The sequence below is a fragment of the Panthera leo genome, chromosome D3, assembly GCF_018350215.1.
Source record: "Panthera leo isolate Ple1 chromosome D3, P.leo_Ple1_pat1.1, whole genome shotgun sequence".
Taxonomy (NCBI): Eukaryota; Metazoa; Chordata; class Mammalia; order Carnivora; family Felidae; genus Panthera; species Panthera leo.
The window spans coordinates 905,623-930,301 of NC_056690.1; the positions used below are offsets into that span (position 1 = coordinate 905,623).

General features: G+C 61.5%; 1 protein-coding gene and 1 non-coding gene across 2 annotated transcripts in view; both read right to left on the minus strand.

Moving 5' to 3' along the window:
* The window catches only part of EP400 (E1A binding protein p400), a 97,871-nt gene that overhangs the window by 23,758 nt on the left and 49,434 nt on the right, over positions 1-24,679 (minus strand). Inside the window, exons 23-42 of the mRNA XM_042911081.1 lie at positions 23,368-23,537; positions 22,388-22,597; positions 20,409-20,573; positions 18,787-18,942; positions 17,270-17,364; positions 16,538-16,809; positions 12,992-13,194; positions 12,509-12,678; positions 11,087-11,283; positions 7,928-8,039; positions 7,611-7,754; positions 4,226-4,366; positions 3,934-4,017; positions 3,461-3,595; positions 3,198-3,242; positions 2,965-3,118; positions 2,562-2,803; positions 2,279-2,452; positions 306-442; positions 132-188 (exon numbers count right to left, since the gene is read on the minus strand). Coding sequence (XP_042767015.1) covers positions 132-188; positions 306-442; positions 2,279-2,452; positions 2,562-2,803; positions 2,965-3,118; positions 3,198-3,242; positions 3,461-3,595; positions 3,934-4,017; positions 4,226-4,366; positions 7,611-7,754; positions 7,928-8,039; positions 11,087-11,283; positions 12,509-12,678; positions 12,992-13,194; positions 16,538-16,809; positions 17,270-17,364; positions 18,787-18,942; positions 20,409-20,573; positions 22,388-22,597; positions 23,368-23,537 — 3,063 coding nt within the window. The remainder of the gene's footprint in view (positions 1-131; positions 189-305; positions 443-2,278; positions 2,453-2,561; positions 2,804-2,964; positions 3,119-3,197; positions 3,243-3,460; positions 3,596-3,933; positions 4,018-4,225; positions 4,367-7,610; positions 7,755-7,927; positions 8,040-11,086; positions 11,284-12,508; positions 12,679-12,991; positions 13,195-16,537; positions 16,810-17,269; positions 17,365-18,786; positions 18,943-20,408; positions 20,574-22,387; positions 22,598-23,367; positions 23,538-24,679) is intronic.
* LOC122204311 lies at positions 11,512-11,642 on the minus strand. The gene has a single exon (XR_006195607.1). It is a non-coding gene; the product is annotated as a small nucleolar RNA SNORA49 (small nucleolar RNA).

Sequence of the window (24,679 nt, forward strand, 5' to 3'; positions counted from 1 at the left end):
GCAGTCGCTGGAGATGACCAGCCGCCGCCCGGACGCGTCGTCTGCACGATTCACTGACCGCGCTGAGTCGAGGGGAACGTGAAAACAAAGACATTTCACATAACGAAAACGTGTCACAGATACAAAAATACCTTTCTGCCAACACGGAGGCGTGCTTGGGGTTTTTCTGAAAGGGATTCATGCCGAGCCTGCAGCACAGAAAGGAGACGACGGTTACCAGCGAGGACCGCCTGCGGGAGGATGCTCGCGGCAGGCCGCGCACACTGGCTCCGTCACGGGCGGAAAGGGGAGCTCGGGGAGCATACAGAGGCTTGATGGGGGGGCTCCTCTTCCCGGCCGTCATCTTCATCAGGTCGAAGTGGCTCGTGTACAGCTGGGTGTGCGTGGCGTTCTCGTCCTGGGCGTACATCTGGCCCGTGCGCAGGGGACGGTTGTTCTTACTCTGAGACAAGATCGAGGACAGCGCGTCAGGCGGGCGGCGGCTGATTCGGAGGCCTGGCGCTAGGCCTCCCAGATCGCGCGTGGGTCCTCCTTCCCGAGGCGGCACTGCCACCCGCCGGCTGCGGGTCCTCAGGCCTCTCCAGGCCTCTCCACGCGCCCGCTCGTGTGAGCCCCGCGGAGGGAGGACTCCCCTTCCGCTGGGACGGCCGCTGGGCAAGGCGCCCGCGGTCGCATGCGTCGCGTGAGGCGGGGCCGGTGTGGCTGCCCCCACGGCAGACCTCCGCCCGCACGCACAGAGGGGAGAGGCGCGTGCGGGTGTCTGAGCCTGTCCTCGGGGGCTCCCGGCACCGTGTGTGGCTGGCGACCTTCCCCTTCACGTGTCCCACAGTTAAACCAAGCAGGGCTCCCTGGGACCGTCCTCTGCAGCTCCAGGCTCCGACCGCCCTGCCACTGGGAGTCACACACAGCGTGTGGGACGGGAACCGAGACCCCTACCCAGTAAGCGCCGTGCTGGGAGACGCGGTGCACGGGCACCTCCCTGCGTCGTCTGAGTGACGCCATTAGATCGAGCAGGGCGGCATCAGAGGAAAGCCAGAACGACAGGACGGGCGCGGGAAGGCCCCGAACGCGGGACCTCATCTCCCACGTCACCGTACGGGGAAGGAAGAAAGGCAGAGCAGGCTGGGGACCAGGTACGTCACGAGAACACCAGCGGCCGTGGCAGGTGGTGAAGGGGCTCCGCCCCCACCCGGCTCCACGCGACACGCCGCCGCCGCCGCCCCGCGTCTGTGAGCGCCACCCTCCGGGCGGAGTCTGCGCCCCACACGCGGCCCTCCGCACGCTGCCTACGGTTCGTTCGGAACGTCACCTTCGTGCCCGACAGGTGTTTTGTCTTCTCCTAGGGGTTAACTTCACGTGTGACAAAGGAAAACAAAGCGCCAGCATCGCGTTTCCCGCGTTAACGCTACGGCTGTAGTGCTTCCAACACATCAGACCAGACACGAGATTGTGCGAGGTCTGGTCGGTGAAGGCACCGCAGGTGCTGTGAAAAACGCTTGCATTTCTGTTCTTAAACAAAAAGCAAATGAATGCCCTGAGACAAACGTTTCTGGAAAAACGAACACGGAGACGATAGAGTGATTTTCAGCCTTCATCCGAGGACCGCGTGGGCCTCTGCTGCACGTGCCCTGTGGGGTCAGCATGGGCGCAGGCCTTGGGACGTTCTCCGGAAGGGAGGCAGACGGGAGGCGAACGGGCGAGCGGCAAGACGGGAGGCGGTGAAGACAGCAGATGACGGAGAGAAGCCCGCTCGGCTCAAGGAACGAGAAAAAGCGTGTAGGCGGACGCTCGTCCGCACGGCCGGCTCTTGGGGGTAGGGTGGGGAGAGGTCAGGCCGCCGCCACGGCCGGCTTCTCAGGAAAGACGCCAAGCACCTGGCCGCTGTGCGTTCCGCACGTGCCACGCACAGTCGGCGGGACGGGGGTCCAGAGCCGGTCCTGCCACCGTGGCAGCCAACGGGCCCGGTGGGAGCACGGCAATGACATGGCGGGGAAGACACCGACAGACTCTTGAGGTAGAGCCGACGGAGCCAAAGAAAGGCTCTCGAGTTCACCCGACACCTTCTCAGGAAAGGAAAGGAAAAGAGACGAAGGTGGGCCAAGCTTGCGGACGGCACACGGAACTTTCCAGGTGTGGGACCGTGGCCTGCACCGATGGCGGCCGTGAAGGCAGAGCCGTGGGTGCACGCCAGGGACGGCGCAGGCGACCCGCCTCGCCAGGCTGCGCGGAGCCGGGGGCCGGAGTCCCGTGGGTACAAGGGGGGTGGGGAGGGGCTCACCTTGCCCTCCTCCCTCGGAATGAGCACGTTCTCGTAGCGGCTCCGGCACTGCTTGGAAGAGCGGTAGATGCGGCTGCAGGAGTTGACCACGTCGCTGACGAGGTCCCAGTTGGGCGTGTGGGCCGGGGACACGATGGCGAGGTTCAGAGGTAGCTCCAGGAGCTGCTTCACGGCCTAGAGGACGTCCCAGGCGACACGGGTCAGCGAGACCCACCGGCCGGTTCGCGCGCTCTCCCAAGGGAGCACGGCGACGGGACGTGGGCCAGAGGGGCCCCGCGCTCACCTGCAGCAGCGCCCAGTCCTCGCTGATGAGCCACTCGGGGTTGTCCGGGCCCGACTCGGCCGTGGGTTTGGCAAACGTTGGCAGAGGCTTGGCAAACTGCGTCTGCTGCTTCAACAGAATGTTCTTCTTCTGCTCCTTCCCTTCCCGCCGCATTTTCAACATGCCGGGCGTCGCGCGGTCGAACAGCGAGCGCGGAGGGACGACGGGCTCCCCGTGGCGCTGCTTCTTCTTCCTGCCTGCGACTGCACGGAGGGCCTTCGTCAGCCAGGCGGCCGACGGGAGACCGCGCCTCCGCGGGCGAGGGGCAGGAACGGGGCGGGGCGGGGGGGGCGGTCACCACGGAGCCGCTGGCGGAGACGGACCCACCCTCCCGCTTCCACGCCAAGCGGGGCCGCGGGCGCACCTGACGGGTCCGTGCGGTGGCGCCTGCGCTCCTTCCTCACGTACACGGGAGGCAGCTTGGACTCCGGGATGGGCGTGCTTTCGTACGTGAGACACAGGACCGGGTCCACGTAGATGTCGTTGTCATCCTGGGGGGGCGTGGGCGGCGTCCAGAGCTGCGCACAGGAGGGAGAGCCTGAGCCGTGCGGCTCTGGGAGGGCGGCCGCCCCGACGCACGGGGGCACCGGCACTCACCGGCATGACCTCCATCTGCCCGTCGGCACCTTCACAGACGTACTCCTGCGGGTGAGGGGCAGGCTCAGGGCGACCCGGTCCGAGACGCAGCCACAGGCCACCAACCGTCTACCCTGCGCCGGTGACGCTGCCCTGACCGCACTCGGGGAGAAGCCCGCGGGAAGCAGACACCTGCAGCCGAGGGCCAGGCCTCCCGCAGCGGCCACGGGAACAGAGAAGGGCCCGGCCCGGCAGCAGCGCCCCGCAGCCCGCGCCCCGCGTACCGCACTGTAGGCGTCCTCCCTCGTGTAGGTGAGGAGCTGCTCGTGCTCCTGCTCCTGTAGCGCCCGCGCCTCCCTCTCCCGCTGGGCCCTGGCGTTCCGCGCCTCCCACTCCGTCACGGCGGTCAGCACGGCGTCCTGGCGGGGAGACCGCACACGGGGGCTCTGGGACTCCCGACGCCGTGGCCCGGCTCGCCGCGTCACCGGCCGAGCCCCTCTCCGGCCGCGGGCTCTCCGGACCCCTCCCCGCCCCCAACACCTAGCCCTCCGACCCAGCCGGCATCAAGCGACTTCCGGTCAAATGAGAAGCGTTCCCTGGGGTTTCCCAAGACTTCCTTTTTGTCTCTTTCCACACCGGTGGGTTGGATTTTCATTCCCTGACTTCCTGGCAAGTCACTTTACTTCAGGCTGAATTTGCCTCTGAAGCCGAGGCCCTCGTGGGTGGTGGGACCAGAAGCCCGCCCACCTGCCCTTACCTCGCCGTTGCCCTCCTTCTCCGGGCCAGCGGGCGTGTGGAATAACTCCAGGTAATTCAGGGCATACTTTTCAATAGGTGTAAGCTGTTTCAAAAATCACGTTTTGAACGGAGTTAACAGCAAATCAGAAAGGTGAAGGTCCTTATATAACCCCCCGCCAACACCCGGATCGAGAAAAGGATCATTCTTTGTCACAGTGACCGCGGAAAACATCACGAAAGGGTCAAGCGCTGAAACGTCTAGGTGTCCGGAAACTAAGTGAGTGGGAGCACAGAAGAGAAAGCGTCCAGACCTGTTCCATAAAGTCTGCTAACTCCTCCAGCTGCGATGGCTCTTCCTTCCACCCTGGGCCGTCGCCGTCGGGCGACCCTGGCACCGCTTCCTCCTCGGGTTTCTGGGCATCGTCCTCCAGGTACTCGATACTCTTGAGGGCCTAAAGAAATTATCGTTTAAATTACTTTCAGGTGTTTTTAAATAAAAGCGTTTTGAAAAGGAGCGGCCCTGCATAAATGCCGACACGCCTGTGCCGCACACGGAGCCTCCCTGTGGTGACGGAAAACTAAGCCTGACAGAGGAGGCCAATGAACATGAGCGGCTCACGGCCACGGCAGACAGCAAGCCCCAGCGAAGGGCCGAGCGCTGCCACACCACAAAGCTCCCCGGCCCTGAGAACACAGAAGCGCGGGGTACCTCGTTCAACCTCGCAACCGGCACCCGGCACGGCCACGGCTCAGATGAACGACAACCCTTCCGCAGCACGAACGGGGGACAAACAACCCTACGCCGCAGCTGCCAAAACCAAGCCCACAGAAAAGGTAACACAGACGACAGGCGTGTGAGACGGTCAGCATCACCGCAGATCAAGAAACCAAGCAAGAGGAAGGAGGCGCCTTCCCACAGCAAGGAGCTCACGCCTGACAGGGGTGGGTGTGGATGGGCATGCTGGTGCATCGGACATGAGCCCACAGTCTCTGGTTTCGGGGTATCGATTACCAACTGTATAACCTCTTTTCTTGGCAATCTGGCAAAATCTGCCGTTTAAAATGTTACCTGACCTCACACAATACAGAAATCATTCCAGATCGCACATCTAAATATGAAGACCACTGAAGCACCTACAAGAAAACGAAAGAGGACGTCCAGACAACCCAGGGTAAAACGACCCAGGGTAAAGAGAATGTTTTTTAAGCCCCAACCATGATAAAGACGGGCTACTGGTTGGCTTCAGGACCCAGGGTTTCTGCTCATTGAAAGACGAGCAAACCATAGAATGCACAAAGGTATTTTACAGATTCACCAAGAGCACATAAAAAGTGCCAACAAACCACTAAGAAAAAGAAATAACCCAGTTAACACAAAAAAGGGAGAAGGACATGAACAGGCACTTCACAAAAAAGTGCCTGCCCTGCCAGGGAGCACACGGAGGTCCACAAATTCATGGGCCGACAGCAGCGACACAACACCAGAGAGACGGCCCACATCCGCCAGCACGCGGCCGGAACGACACCCCCACGCCTCAGGTCCCATGCAGCCAACAGAGCACAGGTCGGCTCGGCCGGTCTGGAAAACTGCCAGTGGCACCTGCTAGTCACATGCTCACTGATGACCCAGGGGCCCCACCCCAAGATGCAGTTTGGGTGTCTGCCAAGAGACACGGAGAAAATACAGACGCAGGGCTCAAAACACAGTCACACGGTCCCACAGTGGACCTGATGAAGTCACAATCGCTGGGAGACACGGGAACCACCGTGACCCAGAACCAGAGGCCAGGCCCACACAGACACCAGGGTGGTCAGGGGTCAGAAGAGCGAGCCGCCCTCAGGGACAGGAGTGGTGAGGAGGCAGGCGGTCCCCGGGGTGCCTTCCCTGTAGCACCCTCTCAAGCTCTTTATGACGTGCACACTTGCCATACGTTCTCGTACTTTATCACAACTTCCACTGAGAGCCATGTTCCCGCGCCAGTCCCCGGAAGAGCACCACGCCCACTGGAGAGGTGCCGGGAAGCCCAAGGTGCCGGCTGCTCACTCCAGCACACCGACGACAGGGGCCTCCCCCAGACCCCCACGCTCATTTCACCTTCAAAAGCCCCCCCAGTACCTCTTGCTCTCATGGGGCCATGCCGCTCCCATCAGCCTGTGCCCTGGCCCCCACGATCCAGACCTAGCACAGAGCCGGGAGGCCTCACTGCCCTCACCCTTCACCCCCTTCCTGACCCCCGGCCACCCCTCTGCCCGTGGCACTCCTCACCAGGCATCAGCCGCCCTGCACAGGGCCCTCCGCCTCAGCAGGGAGAGCCTGCGTGCTTCAGTCTCTCCTCTCCCGGTATGCAAGCTTCATGGGGAGGGGAGACTGTGTCTTTTACTCGACACTAGATCCCTGCCACCTAGAACACAGCCAACACACAGCAAGACGTTCAACAAGGACATTTCAACAGCAAGTGTGCGTCAGCCTGTGCACCGCACGGAGCGGCACACACACATCCCAAAGCCAACGGCACCCCAAACACCATGTTTCCCGCACACATGCTTTCCCGCCTCGTTTTTCTCCCAGGACACAATCAAGAGTTTTAATGCCGAGACGGTTACCTCATAGACAAGACCTATTTTCTTTCATGCTGTTTTTCTTTTTTAGCCTTGTGCAAATAACCCCGATGTTTGAAAGAAGGGGGTCAATCTATCTGTCCCCCAGATGAAGAGCTATAAGGTGTCCCCGCAGGGGACATCGTATGTAGGAAACTCCCGGAACCGCACACAGTGCTTGTCTCTGAGCAGGGGCGGGGGGGTGGGGGGTTCCTGGGGCGGGGCGCTTGCTTCCATTACAAGCTCTTGAGGATTTAACACACACATTTATGACTTCTCAATAACCAAGTGGAAATTTCTCAGGGCACCAAGGGCACAAGGATGGGAACACAGGCGGAGAGCCCCCACAGGGGAACCGGTGCACTTTACATCGCAGGCAAGGGCGGGAAGAGGCCCAGGACACAGGGGTCCCTCCGAGGTCGAGAGCCTGGAAACCAACACCCAGGAAGGAGGGGAGCAGGGGACGGCCTCCCAAGACGGGCCGAGGGGAGGGGGCGCCCAGGGGCGCTGCAGCAAGACCACTGCACGAGGCAGGGCGGGGGGGTGGGGGTGGGGGACGTGGCCCCAACAGTGGGTCTGTAAGGGGTCTACACAGCAGCACATGAGCGCGTGCGCCATCTGAAACCTCTAGCTAAGTTAAAAACGTATTCTGCCCAGTATACACAGATACTACCATTTCAACGGTAAGCAACATAAAAAGGTATTAACGAGATCATTTATGCTCTCCTTTGCACTGTCCCCAGAATCAGGTGTGCGTTTTATGCTCGTACACACGGGGCGCCTGTCAGAGGGGCTGAGACTGCAGACCGTGGGGACGGGCAGACCGAACGGCCGGCTGCGGCCTGGGGGAGGCAGTCTGGCTTGGGAAGAGCAGAGGAGCAGAGGGGCAGAGGGGCAGAGGGGCAGAGGGATGGCTGCTGAGCCGGGCAGCAGGGGCCTGAGGCCCCCCCTCTCCGCTGCTCCCTTTCCCTGCTTTTCCAGCCCACGCGCCTGCAATGGAAAGAAAGCAGGCAGGAGGGGTGCACCGGGGCCGAGCGAGGGGGCCCACAGCGCAGGCAGGGCACGTCCCGGGTCACCTCCAGGAGGATCTGTCCTCACCTCAATGAAAGGTCTTGCAATTTTGGGCGCGATGATTTCCGTGGCAGAAGGTTCCTGAGAAAGGACGACAAACTCCTCCGCCTTCACCGGGAAGCCGGCGTCGTCCGTGGGAGAGCACACCTCAAACAGCTCCTGGATGGTACGCTGTGCACGAGACACACGTTAGTGTCCAACACGGGACTCGCATCGGTGCCTGACCAGAGCGCCAGACCGCGTCACCAGGGAAACCGCCCGGCGACCCCTCACCCGTCCGTGGTGAACCCACGTGCCCCGTCACCAGGTGGCAGGCGCGAGGACCACACACCAGTGACGGGTACCTGCGTCAGGAATGCCATGGAATAATCGTTGCCCTGAGCGGCTACTTCTCGGATCAAGTCTTTGGTTCCGTTTTTCAACAGCTTCTCTTCGATGGAATTGCCGCTCACAAGCCTACGAGACAGACAGACACAGACGATGAGCACGGGGCCGCCGGGAAGCATGACGCCACGAGCGGCTGGGATGCGGGTGCTCGGCAGGGGCTGGAAGGCTCTGCACGTGCTTGGGGCGCGCCTTAACACGGTGGCCAAGGCCACCTCTCCCGTGTCCGCTCCCCTGCCGCACAGGGTCCCGCGCCTCCGTGACCGCGGTCTCTTCTGTCCTCTTCCCCTCCAGCCTCCACCTAGAAAAGTCCTCCTGGGTCCCCCAGAGGAACCTCACACGGAACACCCGACCCCCCAGAGCCGACAGCCTGGCGAGCACGCCACTCACACGGTCACGTGCACACGCAACGGCGGGCCGCGTCTGCTGCCCCGCACTTCTCTACGCTATGCTTCCCTCCTGAGTGACGTGCTGCAGGGACGACCCCCCCCCCCCCCCCCCCCGCATCGGTTCCGGTGGCTGTTCGATGGCCAGGGTACGGCTGTACTCTGGGCACGGGCATCTGCTGGTTCCCGCTTGGTGCTGTATAAACAAGCTACAGTAACGGCCTGCACCACAGGGGTCCCCTGGAGGGTAAGGCTGGGAACAGAGGGCACGCACAACCTTCCGCTCGGCAGACCTCGATAAATCGCTGTCCAAACAGAGCGACGACCCCACTCCCCACTCCGGGTGGGAGCTGCCCTCACCAGCACCGCCAGCAGCTTCGCCCACCGCTGCCTCCCATCTGGGTGCGTGAGGACGGCCATCACACAGGCGGCCACCGGACCTCCGCCTGCCAAGCCCGTCCCACCACATGCGTGGGCAGCTGGAATGGCTGGTTTGGATTCTCAGGTCCCCGCCCCCCCCAGCCTTTCTTGAATAAAGGCTCCTTTACTTCTCACCTTGTCAGAGCTATCCGACCCTCTGTCTGCTATGAGATTGCCAACGATCCCCCCAGTCTGTTATCTGGGCATCAGCTTTGCTATGGTATCTTTTGACAAACACAAAACTGAAGTTTTCATTTGACCGCAGTCAAATATGTCTATCTTTCCTTCCTTCCGAGCTTCCTGTCCGGCGAAAATTATCCCTTCAAGCCACAGATACTGTCCCTTCAACTATCCTGACCACCATCTCACTTCCACGCCTCCGTGCTTAGCCCTGGGGGTGGTGTTCTGGCCATAAAGCAGGCACCTTTCTCACGGTCAGCACAGCGTCAGCAGCATGTACTAAATGAACAGGCTCCCGTGAGGCTGGACGCCCCCCCCCCCACACCCCACAGGCTCACACCTGCACCGTTCACTGCTCCCCTCCTCCCGCACCTCTCTGCTGCAACCCTCGTTAGCATTTCTGTTGGCTGTTACCAGCTTTCCCTCCAAATGAACTTTATTTTTTTAGACATTTTTATTTATTTTTGAGAGAGACAGAAAGACAGAGCATGAGCGGGGAGGGGCAGAGAGAGAGGGAGACACAGAACTCAAAGCAGGCTCCAGGCTCTGAGCCGTCAGCACAGAGCCCGGCCCGGGGCTCGAACTCACGGGCCGCGAGATCATGACCCGAGCCGAAGCCGGACACTCAACCGACTGAGCCACCCAGGCGCCCTCCGAATGTACTTTAAAACCGACTGACCTCATCCAACTGCATGTGCACATGCGTGCAACAAATACAGGCAAACACGACCGTGGCTTTGGTTAAAACCGTGTTACTTTTCAACACTGCTCTGGGGAAAGCACGTTTTTACGCACCAGGTGTTTCTGTCCCAGGACACAGCACAGTCTGCTACTCGTGTCTTACCGCGTCCTGGTTTTATTCTCGGTTCTTACACACTCTGCACCTTTGCTGCCAAGACTGCTCCAGACCGTTCACGGATGACGGTTACCGAGAGTAAAACAGTTCTCCCGTTTCTGGCCAATGACCGCCGCAGGGCCAACGACAAGGAGAAGATCACCCAGGAAAACGTCACTCATGCAACACGCACACGGTGCACCGAGGTGACGTTTACCAGCACGGAGACAGGCTCCCGATGCCGATGAGAGAAACGGGATTCACACACGAGACTGCTGGCAAGAGCCACGGAAAACGTTAAAAAGACGTCGGAGAGACATCCGCCAAAACGTGGTCAGCTTCTATCTCCGTGGGATGAGATCTGTAAAGGCAGCACTTGCTCACTGACTTTCAGAAGCATAACACGGCTCCTTAACGTCCGCCTCGGGAGGACCGCTTCGGCGAAGGCTGCAGGCACAGGCTCGGGCTCGAGTCCCGGGCCGGCCGCCCCATGGGGCTGCACACCGGCGCCACGCACACGCCACCACCGTGCACAGGCCGCCACCGCAGGCACGCCGCCGGCACACACGCGGCAGGGCTCCCGAGAAAGGCCATCGCGTGCCGGCACACCCGGCCTAGGACGCGCGACGGGACGCGGACGCTTGTCACTAAGCAAGTATAATAAATGCTGCCGGGAGTTTAGAGATACAGAGTAGGACCTTCTCCACTTCCCTCCGTTCCGGGTTTGGCCGGTTACCACTCACGTTTGAGGGTAACGAATACCGCAGCCGTCCTAGGACAGACACACCTGACGGTAACTGAGAAACTCGCAGGTCCTCTAGGTGAGGCGCGGCGGGTATACTTAGAACGGACGGCGTGGACAGCGCGTTACGTCGAAACAACTAACTCCGTTACGATCTTGAGCAAGCAGATTACAAACTGAGCAAACGGGCACAGAGAAACGAAGCGGCACGAACAGAAAAGTGCCTTAGAGAAAACAAGGAGCGCCAGGTGGCTCGGCCAGTTGAGCACCCGACTCTGATTTCGGCTCAGGTCACGACCCGGGGGCCACTGGGAGGGAGCCCCGCGTTGGGCTCTGCACGGAGCGTGGAGCCGGCTTAGGATTCTCTCTGCCCCTTCCCCTCTCGCGCGTGTTCGCGCGCTCGGTCTCAAAATAAACTCGCAAGAAAAAACGAACGCCACAGCAGAACCACGGGGTGCGAGCCGTAGCGTGCGCTCGAGCTCCATGTGGCGCTTCTGCCCCCGCGCCTCCCGCGCTCCGGGCTCGGCGGCTTGCTGACGGCAACCGCTGCCCTCACCTGTAGATGTGGACGTCTTTGCGCCTCCCGATCCTCTCGCACCACTCCTGGGCCTTAGCGTCCATCACGGGGTTCAGGTCGTTGTCGTAGAACACCACCGCGTCGGCCTCCACCAGGCTCACGCCTGTGGCGCGGCTGTGAGTCGACAGAATGGCACAGAAAATCCGCCGGTCTCTGTTGAAACTCCTCATCAGTTCCTGAGATGAAGTGAGATGTTGGGGTCAGCGCCCCCCCCCCGCCCGGCAAACGCCGGATGCCGTGGGCGCGATCTGACATCGGCCAGCTAGAAGCCAGCGTCTGGTCGTCCCGGCTCCTGCCACGTGCACGCGGCCACCGCTCACCACAAACCTCTCCGCACACTCCTCACGGGACACCGAGCCTCGCTCTTTTACGAAAAGGAAGATGTCTGACTCCACCTGACGGGCACTGTCAGCTCAACCCGAGGGCCCCACGAGAACACAGAGTCTTCCTGGGGAGGGACGTGTGCTCGGTCCTGTACCCTCAGGCAATGCCGGAGCACTTCACGGCAAAAGGCTCCGGAGTAAGGCTGAGGGAGCGGGGAGACAGGCCCGGAGAGGCCGCTGCAGGGACCCCTCTTCTTCCCAGAGATTCCGCGTGTGACCTGTGACATCGCTGCCAAAAAACCTCGTCGGTTAACACCGCGCCGCGTCTCCTCCTAGGCCCTCCTCAGCGAGCGTGCGCACAGGCAGAAAGCCCCGTGGGCGCGGGAGCACGCGAAGAGGCCGACACGTTCCACGATCCGGCGGCAGGCCTTCCGGCGCTCGGGAACGTTCTCCCGTGCTCCCGACTGCCGTTCCAAACGCGCCGATGACGACCTGGTCGTCCAGCCCACGGGGGACAGCGCGCGCTCACGACACCACCAAGCACCACGGCACACACGCGACCTGCCGACCCGTCGCACGGCTGGACGCGCGTGTCGCTCTGGAAGGGAGCGAGGCGCTGAAGGGCTGAGCCCTCCACCCGGAATTACCCGGGCAGAGGCGCACGCCCACGCCGTCGACCCGTCTCCTACAGAGCCGCACGGCCTCACGCCCGCCGGGAGCGCGCGAGCACGTCTGTCTCGCTGTGCCCGCTGTAGCAACACACGCTTAGCCGACCTGGCGAGTAACGGAGGGGCAGGCCGCGCGAGACGGCGCTCGCCGGGTGCGCCGCGTCGGGACCGCGCCCGCACCTCCACTCCCCGCTGCTTCCTGGAGCCCACCGACCCGCTCCTCGTGACCGCAGGCCGCCTGTCCCGACGCTGAGACAGCCAGCGGGCCGCACACGCCCAGTAACGGCGTGTATGTGCTAAAGACCTACTGAAGGGCCGCCGCGGCTCTGAGAAACCAGGGCGGAGACTGGCGAAACTGGGTAACGACGCCGAAGCATAAGCTGTAACAGAGAAGATCTTTTCTTCCTTACCTGCCGCTGCTCACTGTTGGCGTTTTCATCGATTCTGATATAGGTGAGATAATGGAAGTTCAAGAACATTTCCAAAATGTCCAACATGAGAACCATCTGCGACAAGATCAGCACCCGACGTCCTTCGGATTTCAACTTCTGAAGTAAGATGGCTAAAGCTTCCAGCTTGCCTATGAAATTAACGCCATCAAGAGTCTCTCACGACCCAGGGCAAGGGAACCCCACCTCACGAACAGAGCTGGGGCGCCTCGGCAGCTCGGTCGGCGGAGCGTCCGACTCTCGATCTCCACTCAGGTTACGATCTCAAGCTGGTGAGATCGAGCCCCGCGCTGGGCTCCGCGCTGCCGGTGGAGCCTGCCGGAGACTCTCTCTCCTCCCTCCACCCACCCTCGCCGCCCTCCCCCACTCGCTCACACACGCTCTTAAAATAAACGCAACCGAAACCGAAACCAAGGAGCAGAGCAGAAGGGAGCCTTCTCGTACCTGAGTCAAACTGCACCAATCTCAGCTCGGGAAACCGCAGGGAGCGCAGGGCCGTCATGCGCTGCAGCTGCTGTGCGTAGGGAGCCGTGTGCTCTCGCAGGCAGTGCCTCAGGACCCTCATCCTGTGGCTGTAGAGGGACGGCGGCCTCGCCACCCACAAGGAGGGGGGCGCGGCCACCACCGGAGGGATCACACACACCACCCTGAGAAGCGGAAAGTACACGCATCACACGTGGTGCCCACAGCGTCCCTACCGGGCAGCACCTGTCTCAGGAAGCAAAGGCTCAAGAAGGAAGTGGGCAGAACCTTCTAAGAGCGAGTTGCCAGAGAAGCCAGAGTGCCTAACTGTAGTCCCCACGGGGGTGACGTGGCTGCTGGCCCACACCACCCGTCACAACAACCATGGGTGTGGGTCCCTCCAGGGCCGGCCAATGAGGGCCACCCGGACGGAAACAAGCAGTGCAGGGCACCCCGAGGTCGCAGGAGCAGGAACGGGGACGGCCCGTTCTCTACGAAGCGCACGTGTCCGTCTGGGGCTGCAGGTGCCATGTCTCCTGGATGGCTGGGGGAGGGGACGTGACCCCCAGAGCCCGTAGAGCCACCGTGCCACCAGGAGGGAAGCCAGACGCAGCAGGAAGAGGGCCCTGCAGAGAGCAGCCACGTACCACCCCTCCGGCCTCCGGAGGCCACCCGCGCCGGGAGGGCAGCTCCAGATGAACGTCCCGGACTTGCCACCAAGTGTGCGTAAACAAAAATGCCATCCGTCAACAAAACCCTGACGGACAAAATCAAAGAGCTGAAACAACGGAAAGCAACTCCATGTTCATCGGTCGGAAGAGCCCACAGGACTAGCACGTCTGCTCCTGACCTAAAGGCTCCGCGCGATCCCAGAGCAAACCTCAGCCGGCCAGTCTGCAGACAGCCCGCACCCTGGTCAGCGTGGGCACGCAGCGACCAGACGAGCCCGCACGACACCGAACAAGAACAAAGCTGGAGGAGGGACGCCTCCCCACACCAAGTCTCACCGCAAAGCCACAGGGATGGAGAGGATGCCGCCACGGTGCTGAGGACGGGACGGAACCCCCAGAGAGGCCAGCACAGTCCCCCGAGCACTCCCAGTGGAGCAAAGACCTTCTCGCGACAAAGCTGCCGGAACAAGCAACAGCCGTGTGCAAACACACACGTCGCACACCCCGTGTTTCCTAACGGGACTCACGGTCATCCCCGTTCTCACGAACAAAAACCCCAAAGCAACAACCCACGTTTGCTTGATCAAGCCTCTGGATCGAGCAATTTACAGACGAGACAGAGAACAAAGTAACACGTCCAGTTACACCTCGAGGAACCATCGCCAAATCCAGACTGTGCGAAGTCCTACAAGGCAAACCCCCAGGTCTCCTCAACCAACAGTCCACGGCGGGGGGAAAAAGAAGAGGAAGCGGCAGAACCCGATCAGAAGACACACGACAGGGGCCCCTGGGTGGCTCCTTCCGTTGAGCGTCACGATCTCGTAGTTTGGGAGTTTGAGCCCGCGTCGGGCTCTGTGCTGACAGCTCGGAGCCTGGAGCCTTCTTAGGATTCTGTGTCTCCCTCTCCCTCTGCCCCTCCCCGACTCATGCTCTGTCTCTGTCTCTCAAAAATGAATAAACATTAAAAAAAAAAAATTAAAATAAAAAAAAAAAAAGGAAGACACACGAGAGAGAGAGTTGTCGACCGCTGAGCACCTCCGTGCCAAGATTCGGACTTGAACTACACAGACAGGATTTAGGAGACAACCAAAAATGAGAAGGCTCAATACGCACTTAACGACATCAGGAACGGCTCCTTTTTTTAGCTGCGATCAGGCGACCGTGTTGCTTTCAGAGCGCGACAAAATCATGTTTGTCTGGAACCTGTCTCAGGACAGCCTTGCTCCAGGGCAGCAGACGGGTGACTCGAGACTGGGCAGACGCTGACAGCTGCCGAGGACGGGCTCCGGGAGCACGGGGCTCGCTGCGTTCTTTAGCTCGTGTGCATCTTAAGACTTTCCGCAACACGGGACTGCAGGTGTGCGGGTTGGGGAAGACTGAATCTAGACACAGACCCAGTCCCTTCACTGGCCCTCGCTCAGCTCCGACCGTAGATGTAAATAGGAGACGCAGACAGGGGCACCCCTGCAGAACGACGCAGGGGGAGCCCGGGTGACCGGGGCTCCCCCTGCAGAACGACGCAGGGGGAGCCCGGGTGACCGGGGCTCCCCCTGCAGAACGACGCAGGGGGAGCCCGGGTGACCGGGGCTGGCCAGGACTTTGCGGGTCCCACCCCAAAGGCATGACCACGAGAGGAGACACAGCCGGGCTCCGCTAAAACCAAACACTCTGCCCTGTGAAAGCCAGCGTCACGAGGAGACGAGCCGTAGACAAGACGTCCGTGAGAGACACGGCTAATGAAGGACTGCGGTCCTGACACACACACGACTCTTAAAACACAACGAGAAGATGAGCAACCCGTTTACCAGATGGGCCGAAGACCTCAACGGACACCTCTCCGCAGAACGCGGCAAAAAGCCACGAAGAGAGGCTCCGTGTCGCACGTCCTCAGGGAAGCGCAGATCACGGCCCCCGTGAGACGCCACCGCACGCCCGTCAGAGCGACCCGAGCCCACTACACCGGCCACGGAAGTGTGACGAGGACGGGGGCAGCGGGGCGGTCGCTCACCACTGCCGGACGCAGGGCAGGGCAGCCACGGGGCCGGCGGGCTCCGAGGGGAGGGGCGGACAGGCAGAGCACGGGGGGTTTCAGGGTGGTGAGACCGCACGGCCCACCCGAGCCAGGCTGCTGGAGGTCACTGCGTCCCCACTGGAAACGCGCGGTGACCATGAGGCCTGCGCCCGGCCCCACGGACAGAGCGGGAGGGAGAGAAGACTCGCGCCCGGGTGGGACCGGACACGCACTCAAAGCAGGGGATGGAGCGCAAATGGGCCAGGCCCCCCTGCTGGCTGCGGAGGAAGCGGAGACGGGGCGGGGGAAGCGGAGTTGCGGGCTGGGGCCAGGGGGCCGTGCACACAGCATCCGGGTGATTGTTTTCTCTTCTATAGCGCGTTTCTGAGTTTCAATCTCAAACACACACTTCCTGTCAAGCAACGTTACGTTTTCCGTGTGGCTTTTGAGTAAAATGTTACGTAAGGGAGCACAACAGAGAAAACTCCTCACTGCCACGGTGGACAGTCCCCCCACGGCCAGGCTGTGGTCGGTGCTGTGGCTCTGCACCCAGGCCAGCCCACGTCGACCCGGACGCTGCCCTGGGGACAGGCCTGGAACCCAAGGGAGAAAAGAGCACCCCGAGGACACACACCTTCCCCGAAGGTGAAGAGACAGACTGATGCCGGAGCCAGAGACCCCGGAAATTTCTCAACAGACTTTCCGAGGGACGGTTCGTGGAGAAACCAACAGCCACGAAACGGGGGGGCGGGGCGGGGGGGGTGGGGGGAGACACGCTCTGCTGGGGGGCACCTGGGAGGCCCGTCTCGGGGAGCAGGCTGCAAGCACACACAGAGGTCGCCCCACCTGTCGATGACGTCCTGCAGGCAGGCTTGCCGTTGGGTCAGTGTCAAAACCAGGTCCCTCTGACCGCTTGAGGGTGAGGAGTGACCGCCGGCCGGCCCAGCCCCTTTCTGGTGACCGCTGTCAGAAGCCCCGAGCCAAGGTGCCTGTTCTCCGCCGACCACAGAACAAATCCGCAACAGATCTCTGCCGTAGACGGGAGCTCGAGAGCAGCGTCGCTCATTGACCAAGTAGATCTGGTCCAGTCGCTCCTTCAGAAGTCTGGTCTTCTCCTCCTTTATGGGAAACAGGGCGAAAATGGCCACTGAAGAGCAGCAAGCCCGGTGCCTGGTCTCACCAAGCCCTGTGGCGTCCCTCCCGCACGCCAGTCCTCGGGGACACCCACGACCCATCCCGCGGCAAAAAGCAACAGCAAGGAGGCAGAACCGATGGGTGCACTTCTCCTCTAACGTGGTGAGCATTTCTGACACCCAAAAGACGGACAGAGGAGCATGAAAAAGGTGAAATGTGATTTCTGGAATCACAAGACCCAGTCTCATCTGTTACGAAACGTATTTATAAAATCAAGTTCTGAAATTGAGAGACGATGTGCTTTCGAAGGCATGTATACCGATGACACTGTTAAAAACCATGCCTTCCCCCCCCACCCCCCAAGTAGCTTCTGAGAAACGACTTCCGCGCAAAGAGGGGCCCGTGGGCAGCCACGTAGCATGGGCGCCAGCCGCCCCGCCGTACCTGGGCCGGCCCTCCGACGGGGGAGGCCGCTTTTGAGGCCATGCCAGGTTCTCCTGTGGCCAGGGGGTTCACTGTCACCCGCCCAGGCGCACCAACTGCAAAGCAAGAGGGACGGGTCGGAAAACAGAGCTCCCGGTGGCTCTGCGGACCCCCTCCCCCAGCAGCTCGCTCTATGCAGTGTGTCACATCCTCTGGGGCCGTCAGCAAAGCCCCCACTCTCTGGCCCCCGTCTGAGCTGAACAGCATGGTGTGGAGAGCCCCCAGGGTGTCCAGAGGCGGCACCCACACTGGAGACCCGTGGTCATCCTCACTGTGACCATGCGCGCGTCCCCTGGGACTCTGTTCGCCTGCATGCCCCCCGGCAGGGAGCCAGCACCGCCCTGTCTCTCCAAACTGAGGCTGGATGGATCTGCGCCCCACCAGCCCAGCCCGCCCCGTCAGCCAGGCCACGCGGCACATCCCGACAGGGACTTTGCACGGGGGGCACTGAAGACTGACAGAGACCTGGGATAAGACAGCCACCTTGGGGCGCCTGGGTGGCTCAGTCGGTTAAGCGTCTGACTTTGGCTAGGGTCATGACCTCACGGTTCTCGGGTTCGAGCCCTGCGATGGGCTCTGTGCTGACAGCTCGGAGCCTGGAACCTGTTTTGGATTCTGTGCCTCCCTCTCTCTGCCCCTCCCCCCCTACTTACGCTCTCCTTCCCTCTCTCTCAAATAAAACCTTAAAAAAAAAAAAACTAAAAAAAAAAAGCCACTTCAGGGGATGGGGCAGGGGCAGGCACTGGGCACAAGAGTGTGGTGAGGGCGACCGCCCTGTGGGGACAGGGGCCAGGAGCGAGTTCTGGAAGGCGAGGGAGGCCTGGGAAACAGCACCAGCCACAGGTGGGGACACCTGCCGTGGCGGGGATGCGCAAATGCCACCAGCCCCGCAGTCTCCTCCAGACCCCACTACGGGGCCTGACTGGGAGCGGGGACAGAGGCCCCACCCAGTCTCGGCACAGACAACACAGAGACCGGGGCCGAGCAGGGACAAGGGCCATGGGTCGGGAGGGGTCCCTGCCGGACTGCCCGCTCGGCCGCCTCAGACCACAGGAGGATGAGTATGTCCAGGACAGCAGGACCCTGGGGGGAAGCAGGCCAAGGACAGGCCAGGCAGAGAAGGGCCTGAATCCTGGTCCATCACCGGTCCCGGGGAAATCCAAGCATGTTCACCAAACATACTTGTGACGTTGACAGGCAAAATTTCTCACGATTCCAAGCCTCTCGTTAGAACAGAAAGAAAAAATCTGAGGTCGAGTGGAGACTGGTCATACTCCACAGACAGCTGTGCGGGGGAAGAGCAGGAAAACAACCCAGGCTGCTGGCGGCCTGTCTGTGGAAACCGGAGACGCTCACCAGCGGACTCGGGCTCGGAGGCGCCACCGGCGGAAACCACAGACACCTTCCGGTTACCTCGGAAGCACAGTCGCACGGAAAGAAGCTCCGGAAGCCAAGTCTTCCCGCTCCGAGCACCCTACCTGGCGGTGTCACGGGTGCGGGGCCCGGGCCGCCCGACGGGGGCTTGCTTCCCAGGGCGTTGAGGGCGCCCGCCTGAGACACGGTCTGCATCACCACGGGGCCTGGAGGCCGCAGGTAGGACTGGCCGGGGGCGGATACGATCTGGAGGACGCTGCCTGCAATCAATCACACGCACGGCGGGAGGGTCAGCCGCAGGCCGTGCACGCCTCTCCCTCCCGGCCACGCTCACTTCCAAACACGGGGAACACATGAAGCAAAACACTGAATCCGAAATCAAATTTACTCCCGGCGAGGCAACGCAGAGTTTAGTTACTAGAGAAACAACGAGAACGTCTCGTTAACGATGAACGAACACCAGATGGAGCAAAGTCGCTTTTGCTCAAAGTCAAGAAAACGCTCCTCTCATCTATGCAGCTCCTGACTCGCAGCGGTGCAACAGGCGTCCACGAAGGTGTGTGCCACCAGCCTGAGGACCCACACCATTCACGGGGCGAGCCCGGCCCCCGGACCCCACGCTGGTGCTTGCCGGTCCGGAAAGCGCGATGAGGAAGCCGCTAAAAAGGGTTTCTGGCCCAAATGCCGCAGCTCTCCTCACTGGTTAAGGGGCTTGCCACACCCGGCCTTTTGTGTGACTCCTTCTGACGTCTTTTACTCTGGAGGAGCGGCCCCACGTGGCGCTCCAACACGCTGGAGGCGTTGCCAGACAGCCTTGCCCTTCTGGCCGGAAAACCGAAAGAAGAGCCAATGAAGCCAAACCGAGCAGCGTCTTTGCTGCAGACTTCCCGGGGCTCCGCTCTGCCAACCCGCGCCTGACCATCCGGCGCCCATACGGAGCGCCCCGACCCTGGCTGACAAGGGTCACCTCGTCCGGCCGGGACCCACAGGCAAGGGGGACTCAGACTCTGAGCTGCTGCCACGTGGTAATTTCGGGCTAATCCCCGCGTGCCCCTCAGACTACAGCCCTCATCCTCTGCACGGAGAAGTTACCATAGGAACACGTCCATTCAGACAAAGGCCTGGGGGGCTTTGGTCTGGGAGTCAATGCCATAAAACCTGTATACGAAAGAAGGTAACTTCTACGTAAATCGCTCGTTCTTTGGTGGCATCAGGACGATTTATTTCATGCTAAAATTAGAAACTAACACATATTTTTACTTTGATTTTTAAAATAGGGACTATTTGGGGCACCCGGCTGGCTCAGTCAGTAGAGCATGCGACTCTTGATCTCAGGGTCGTGAGTTCAAGGCCCACGTTGGGCGAAGAACTTACTTAAAAAATGGTAATATAAATGTAAAAAAACAAAAAAAAAAAGGGGGGGGGAACATTTCCAAAGAGCACATTTTATCAAAAAAACAATGACAAAAACAAACCCCCCCCCCCCCCAAAAAAAACCCAGATCAGCGACAGAGCGTGCCTCAACTCCAGGCAAGCACGTGCTTTGGTGTTACCCGGCCAGTGCCCTGAACACCCCACAACGGAGGACCCACGAAGGCCGTCTACGGGGTCGGACGTGAGCTCCTCTGAGTCCCAGAGGCAGTCGGGGACGGGGGGGGACGGGGGGGGGGGGGGGCCGGGCTGACAGGAGAGCTGTCTGCGGTCACCACGGGCAGCTGGCCCTTACCTTGCAGCTGCAGGGGCTGGCCGGCCGTGAGCTGCCGCAGCTGGCTATGCGACAAGGTGAACTTGTTCCCTTGGAACTGCAGCGTCACGGGGGTCTCTGGCTGGGCAACTCGGCTCTGCGGTCCCGCCAGGGACGCCAGCTGTGCTATCTTGACCACCTCCCCGCCTGCGGAAATGCGGAGGAAAAGGGGATTAAAGCCTCTGGGAAACTTGCAACTCTTCCACTGACGACCGCTTGTGGTCTAGAACCACCGTCTGTGGTTCACTGAGGTGTCACAGAAACGTCTCTTACGGATTGCTTTCTAACGCTTTCAGAAAATATTTTTATAGAAAACAGAAGTTAAAACTAACGTTGGATCTCAATGGTTAACTTATTTAATTATAACTGGTAGAGATTTTAAATTATCAGATATTCATGATAACGAAACTACCGAGAAATATTTTACTTTTCTCCGTAACCAACGAAAGAGCAGCAAACGTCAAATATGGCAGAAATCTACTCGTAATACGCTTTGAAACTCTAACATCAACCTCTTCAGAGAACTTTGAAAACGTGAAGAAGGGTGTGTCCGATTCAGTCCACAGAGGCACACGACTGCGCCCCTGCAAGGGTAAGAGAGCTGGTAACTAGCTTCCGGGACACCCACGACATTTGCACGACTGGGGAACGCATCTGAGGACATACATACGTCGCACAAATGTAGCGTTAAGTATAAAGCTTCACGCTCACTGGAACTAGACTGTAGGATTCGATCCAGAACGTTGACTGAAAAATGCCAGACTCGACACTGCTTAGAACACAGGCTCTGAAAACGTAACTCGGACAGAGTCCTGTGCACCCAACTCAGGGAGGTGCTGCCCTCGGGCTGTGAACGGGCACGGGGCGCACGGGGCTCCGACCCCCAGTGGTTGATGATGCACACTAACCACCGCCCCCAAGGAAGCCCACGGCAGAACGATTAGCGACACCGTACAGAGAACAGTTAGCGGAAGAGTAGGAGAACGTCCTGCCCCCGGAAAGCAGCGAAGAGGAGGGACAGGAGGAGGCGCAGAGAAGTGTGTGTGGACAGGACGCCCGGCCCTGCTCCATGCAAAGAGGAGGGCGGCGGGGGACTCTGCCCGAGCTCAGCTCCTGTGGCACGGCCCCCCGCACGCCTGGCCCCGACAAACAGAAATGTCCCTCCCTCAGGCAGCTCGCCAAGACAGTCGCTCTATGTGCTGGCAGCGGAACGAGGCCTCGTCACGAGGGACTAGCTGAACTGGGGGGTCTCCTCACGACGTGCCCTCGCCCAGCTTCCCAGAGAGGTCTCGACACTGGCCGCACCCACACACCAAGTGCTCACGGGGCGTGTGAGAAACGATGATGCCTACGACTGTCTCAGTAAGGACGCGTCCCACAGCACAACGAGCAGGGACGCGTGCAAGATTTGGAAATGGGTTAACGACCCCGATCACGATAAACGGTTCTAAGGAAATTAAGTAACATTGTGACGTTTCCATCACCAAATCATTACAAGATGCCTCAGCTGAGCAGTAACTCATGCCAGGCTTCAAGGTGACACTAAGTGAGAGTAAAAAACCAGGCAGGTTTTTGGCAACCGCCACCAGTGCCCTCCGTGCTGTCGCTCTGGTGCCACCCGCTTCACGGGCTGAGCCCTGCGGCCGAGGGAGCGAGCCCCCGGCCGGTGCGGAGCAGGAGCGGGGCCACCGGCACAGCAGCAGAGCACGCGCAGGACGGAAGCAGAGCCGACACCCGGTGGGGGTGGGGTGGGGGGGGAAGGGGGGCGGGGGGGGGGGGGCGGGCAAAAGGATGGGGGAGGCCCGGGCCCTGGACGCGGGCCCCGCACACTCAGGGCCAGAAACGACAGTGTGGCGAGAAAGGCAGCACCCGGGCATGGGGTCAGGGAGACAGAGGGGGTGGCAAGGCTCCTGACACACGCTGACCGGACGCGGCGGGACGGGAGGGGCGAGGCCACTTACTGGGCAGGCGCGCCTGGGCCTGCGAGGTGAGCACCAGCCCCGGAGGCAGCGCGCTCTGCCCGGCCGGGTGCGGGGGGGCCTGGGGCGGGGGCGGGGGCGGGGCCCGCGGTTTCGCAGGATGGGCCGCGCTAGGTGCTGCGCTGGAGGTCGAGGCGGGCGGTCTCGGCGCGCCGGCGGAGGCCTGGGAGGTCTGAAACGGGGCTGCCGCCACTGCAATCGATAAGGTTGGTTTGTGCAAAGCCGTTAGAGGTTCTTCACGAAACGCAGTGTTTTCAAACCCGAGTCTCGAAGGAGCAAAGCAAACATCTACCGTCTCTGGAGGGAGAAACCCTCCCTGCAGAGAGGGCGGGGTGCGGCCTACGGGGTGAGAGAACCCTAACTTTGTGTCCGCTGTGTGCTGGTTGCCGAGGTCTGCTGCCACAGGACACGGGGTGCCGGGGGTCGGCTGGTCCCGCAGGAGCCCACCCCCCCCCCCCCCCACCCCACCCCAGCACGAGTGCAGCCGTGAGCCCCGGCCGGACGCTGAGGACCCAGTGACTACAGCTGCAACACCGACGGTCGCCTCCTGCCAGCCGACCCGCCCCTTCTTTACGGCGACAGTCGGGCCACAGAAGCGACCCTGAGCACGAGCGGCCTTCTTGAGGTGTCACACACAACCCTGGACCCACGCTTCCCCGCATGGCTGAGAGCCTTCTCCAGGGCACATCCGCGTCAGCACGCCCACAGTGACTCGACTGACACTGCGATGTCTTGTTCGGGGGGTGGGGGTGGGGGGTTGCGGGGGAGAAACTCCAGTTTCAACAAACCAAAAAGCCTGAAAGTCACGAGCGAGCTATGCGAGGTCCTCCGCAGAGCGGAAGCAGGCGGCCCGTTCCCGTCCAGAGCCACGGCCGCCCATGCAGAGGGGCAGGGGAAGCCGAGGAAGCACATCCACAGAGAGCCGCGGTCTCACCGAGGGCGCGCCAGCACACGAGGCCTACCTTTTGCATCCGGATTTGCAGAGAACGTAGCAATCGGTGGCCGTCCTCGCACGTGGCCCTGCGGAGCGGCGGTGGCCGCGGCGGAAGCCGCCGTCCTGGGCGGGTGCATGCTGGGGAAGGCCACGGTGCGACCCTCGGGCTTCTGGCCGTACTGCACTGGCTGAAACAACCTGGCGAGAAGGCGTGTGTGCCGCTGAGACACGGAGGGCCCGCGCCCCACCCCCCCGCCCCGCCCCGAGATGCCGAGGGTCCACTCCCGGGGTCCACTCCCGGTGCGGCTGCAACGAGCAGTTCAGCGCAGGGGCGGGGAGGCGTCGACCGCCCTCAGGACACAAAGTGGCACCGTCTACCCTGAGGCTGGGGGACACGGTGAACGTGTGCATCTAACGTTCAAAAGCCTCAACGCTACTGCTTGCAGTGTGAGCGGAGCAGGGCTCGGGGGAGCCACCTCCAACAGTCAAGTGACAAGGCAGCACAGGTCACAGTGGAAGCGGCAAGGGCGCCTTGGAGGCGATGGGGATGAAACCACAACAGGGGACCTCTCCCACAGCCACCACACGCGATGTGTTCTTTACGTCCCTTTTACCTGGAAGACCGTAACAACGCGAATTCTAGACTCTTACGCCCCCGTGCAACGCAAGGGCTGGAGGCAGCCAACAGGAAGCCACGAAACAAAGCCGGGCTGGCCCCCGAGGACGGCAGCTCTGCTGGCCCGTCGTGTATTTAAGGGAGGGGGGCGGAGGGGGACAGAAGGGGGCGGAGGGGGGTGGGCTCCAGGTGCCCAGGGAGGCACGTGCACCACAGGCAACGAGAACAGGTGCCGTTTTGCAGAACGGGTCCCTTTCTCGCTAAGCTCCCTATTTTCTCGCTTCTTTCTCATCTGCCGCCCGAGTAGGAGATTTCGCGGATTTCCAACTTGCTAGATTTAGTGCATCTTAAACCACTTGCTTCCACTTCATCATCTAACGTGTCCTGCCCCTCCCAGCCACGCGGCACCTGCAAAATCGACTCAGATGTCCTTCAGGGGTCCCTGTGCCGCGGCCAGGGGCGGAGCCCTCTGCCCACCCCCACGTCTCCCCCGACCACACACTGCCCACGGTGCACCCTCTGTCCCAAACAGCGGCCACCACAGCACGCGCTGGGCAGATCCAGCCTGACCTCCCGCCCCGACCTCCTCTCCACACAGTCCCCTCCCACGTCCCAATGCTGCTGAACCGCCACCAGATAGTTCTTAGGAGAGCAAAGGGCCACACCGCCCTGCCCTGCCCAGGGGGACGGACTGCCCACGCACGCCACGTGCACAAGCTGCCCC